This window comes from Oxyura jamaicensis, assembly GCF_011077185.1.
Source record: "Oxyura jamaicensis isolate SHBP4307 breed ruddy duck chromosome 19 unlocalized genomic scaffold, BPBGC_Ojam_1.0 oxy19_random_OJ89444, whole genome shotgun sequence".
NCBI classification, from domain to species: domain Eukaryota; kingdom Metazoa; phylum Chordata; class Aves; order Anseriformes; family Anatidae; genus Oxyura; species Oxyura jamaicensis.
Genome location: NW_023304532.1, coordinates 1 through 3,607, shown reverse-complemented (window position 1 = coordinate 3,607; position 3,607 = coordinate 1). Strand labels below are relative to the sequence as shown.

At 55.0% G+C, this 3,607-nt stretch overlaps 1 protein-coding gene across 1 annotated transcript; it reads left to right on the top strand.

Annotated features, from left to right (window-relative positions):
- Positions 1 to 153: 153 nt before the first annotated feature.
- On the top strand, positions 154 to 1,398 carry LOC118158110 (aldehyde dehydrogenase family 3 member A2-like). The gene is made up of 2 exons (XM_035312679.1): positions 154 to 316; positions 852 to 1,398. Exons 1-2 carry the CDS (start codon positions 277 to 279, stop codon positions 1,052 to 1,054), a joined length of 243 nt encoding a protein of 80 aa, XP_035168570.1. The 5' UTR covers positions 154 to 276; the 3' UTR covers positions 1,055 to 1,398.
- Positions 1,399 to 3,607: the final 2,209 nt, after the last annotated feature.

Here is a 3,607-nt window from a genome sequence, read left to right as displayed (position 1 = left end):
GGGACTTGTAAGATTTTGCTGTGGAGGAGAGGTCCTGTCTTTCCAGCTTTTCAGTTAGGGTTGTGTGGAGAGGGCTTGTGTGAGGTGTGAGCCAGAGAAAGTGAACATGAGAGCCCGTTGTCCCATGGCTCCCTTCCCAGTGCTGCTTGGTGACCTCGTCTGGTCTCTGCTGGGCCTTGGTAATTTTGTTGTTGTTGTCACTTTTTCTTCTGTCAGATAATCAAGAGAGTCATCTCAGAAACCTCCAGTGGGGGCGTCACTGGAAATGATGTCATCATGCATTTCTTCCTCTCAACCTTACCCTTTGGTGGTGTTGGTAAGTTGCTGGGGCTCCTGAAGCGTTGTGACTTGGTGCTTGTGCCACGGCACTGCAGTGGTTGGCTTGTGCCCGGTACGCTGCGCCTGTCACATGTGAAGGGCCTCTGGATAGCAGGTCTCAGTAACAACAACTTCTACAAGTCCCTTAGGAGAGGGGCCAAGAGAGAGAAATATGTTTGGTATGTGTTGTTGGGAGGATTGAAGCATTTAGTATAGACTAATGTGAAAGGTGTTTTCCAAACATTCGTTGTGACCAGGGTGATTAGCAGTTACTCTGGAGGGAGGTGCAGGTCGACACCTTAGAGACTGAGAAGTTCTGCAGAGAGGAAGGACACAGCCTCCCTGCAGGAATAGAGGGGAAAAGTTATGCTTTAGAAGTGTAGCAAGCCAAAATGTGGGTAGGTAACTTGCACTGCAGCTGGCAAGCAATGGAAACTTTCCTGTGTTCCTGCTTGCCGTGCTGGTGGCCACAAGTAGCCAAAGGCTTGACTGGCCCAGCCTGTGGTGTGACCTGGCCGCGTTGTGTGTCCCAGGGAACAGCGGGATGGGTGCCTACCACGGCAAGCACAGCTTTGAGACCTTCTCCCACCGCCGCGCCTGCTTGATCAAGGACCTGAAGATGGAGGGTATGAACAAACTGCGGTACCCACCTGGCAGCCAGAAGAAGCTGGATTGGGCCAAGTTTTTCATTTTGAAGCCGTTTAACAAGGTCCGAATTGGACTGTCGTTGAAGTGATTGCTGTGAATTTCATGTTTGCGGCTCATTAGATATGAAAGATAACACATGAAGGAGATGAACGCTGATTGCAGCTTTGCAGTCAGCAGGGCTATTAATAAGGCCCCTTTCTCCCACATCTTTTCAGACAAAGTTTTTGCTAGTTTGAAATGGAATTGATATTTGTCAGAAGTGCCTGACATCTTTCCTGTATTATACTGGAAGACGTGAATCTTGATCGGGGTGTTTAACTGTTGATGTAACAGCTAAGCAGAAGGGGTGGATTTGTCATTTAACCAACTAATGATTTTCATACTATTTTCTATATAAAAATAAAGAGAACAAGTGGCTAAATGGAGAGTGAAGCTATTACGTTGGGTGGTTTTTTTGGCTTATGCTAGTACTACAGACTAGTACTACAAGTCGGCATTATTTGTTTAGAAATGCTTGTCACCAGGAAAGTTCTCACCCAGCGCTGCTCCGGGGTGACTCAGCTGATGTTTTGCAACACTTAAAGCAACCTCGGGTTGTTTCTGGACCATAGCTGGCTCAAAGATGTCCCTGCCAAGGACAAGGGGCCATCTCCCAGGCTGGCATCACGGTGCTGCTCTGTCATTCTTGTCAATACAGATGAATTATTTGCAGGTTTCTGCGAAAGCATGGCCTGATAGCAGTCTCCTGGCCACAGGATGAGGTGCAGGCAGGGATGTTTGCGTGCTCTGTGTGCTGCCAAGCACAAGCAGTGCTGCAATGGCTTGGAAATCCTCTGGCTGAAGGGTGAGAATTTTCAAGCAGGAGAGCAGGCTCTGGAGATCGGCCACTGTGGAAAGCACAGGTAAGTAACGGTCTCGATGATCCTGCAGCCATCCTGCTGTGGGTGTGCTGACTGCAGAGGACACGTTGCAGCGCTGACACCCAGGGCACAACATAATACTCCCAAGAGTTCACAGACCCTTCCTCTGGCTGCATGAGCCCCTTGTCTAATTCTTATTGGACTCCCAGGCAGCATGGCATGCAGAGCTTCGACATAACCTGTGTGCAAGCATGCTAAATAGGATCAAGGAGAGCACGTTAACAAGGTGATGCTCCTGCAAGAAAAGTTCTCACTTTTCCTGCTTGCGTCATCTCGACTGCAAACCCAGCTCCTTTTCATGTATCACAATGCAAAGGCTCCATCAAGCCCAGCCTGTTTTTCTTTACGTGTTGCCTCCTGCGTGCAAGTACGGGCAATTGCTCGTCACTCTTCCACAGCAGACTGGTTACTGCTGCGGTTTGTGCAATCGCTTGTGAAATGTTCATGTGCTGGCTGAGCCGCAACCCACAAGTTGTTTACAAAGCCACCCGGCTGTAGGAAAGCCAGGCTTTGTGTTGGGGCAAGCAGTGGCTCAAGCACAGCACCTTGGGCTTAAGCTTGCATCCTGCCCTTGGAGAGACAGTCTGATCTGGGAAAACATTGTGGAGCTGGAGCTGATGTGAGGGGAGCAGGGGTCAAGGGGGCTCTGGGGCTGGATGGGGGGTGTTGGGGCAGCCTGGGAGTTGCGGGGCAGTGCGTTCTTTGCTCCAGCCCCATCTCGGGGGCATGAGCACCCAACTACTGGCCCTGCACAGCACCAAGGTGAGCGAGCAGGTGTAGAATGAGCTGGGCATGGCTTTAGCTGAGGAGCTTTGCAATAATACGTATGGCCCCTGCAAGAGCGTCAGGCTGCCTGAGGAACTGCGGTGTCTGAAATGATGGTAACAGCTCTGCAATGAGTTCCCAAGAGTCCGCTGCAGTTCTTGGAAGTGGAGGCAGGGCTGATATAACTGGAATGAGCCCGGCCTTGTGTCAGTGCCCTTCCCTGGATGTGTGACTCGTCTTCACCACGTGAGTGTCTTCACCACGTGAGTGCGTCAAGGTTATGTAGATCGTCCACCTCAGCCTCTTGCTGTGGCTTGTTTTGCCTCCATATCCCCCACGTGCGTTGTCAGCGCCCTGCTCTTCCTCGGCTCACAGAGACCGCAGCCTCTGCGTTCCCCCCTAGCAGGGGGAGCTGGAAGGGGCCCAGCAGGACGGGGCTCAGAGCCGAGGTGCCGTGGGATTCAGGGGGAAAGCCCGCCCCGTGCCACTTCCCCTGCTTAGATAAGGGAGCCCGGAGCGGGGACTTTGCCCCTGCCCCGGCGCTGCCAGCGGCTGCCGGCCCCCAGGCGGGGCCGCTCCTCCAGCGGGGCGCGGGGACCTGGCCCCGAACGGGAACCGCGGGAACTGCAGCGCCCTGGGCCCGCCCCCTGCACCCAAACCACGCCCCCGCTGTTCTTAACCACGCCCCTTTGTCATTAGCCACGCCCCACTCGCCGCTTCCATCCGGCCGGAGGGGGGCGGCCCCGCTGTACCCCCCCTCCCGTACGGGATGGGCCCGGCCGCGCCGCCGCCCTCCCAGAGCCGCTTGGGCAGGAGCCGGGAGCGGGGCGGAGCGTGCGGGGAGCGGCCCCTGCCCCACGGCCGCGTCCTGCCCCGGGCTGCCCCGAGCGGGGAGCGGCGGCCGGCGGGCATGGAGAGGATGCAGCAGGTCGTGGGGAGGGCCAGGGCGGCCTTCA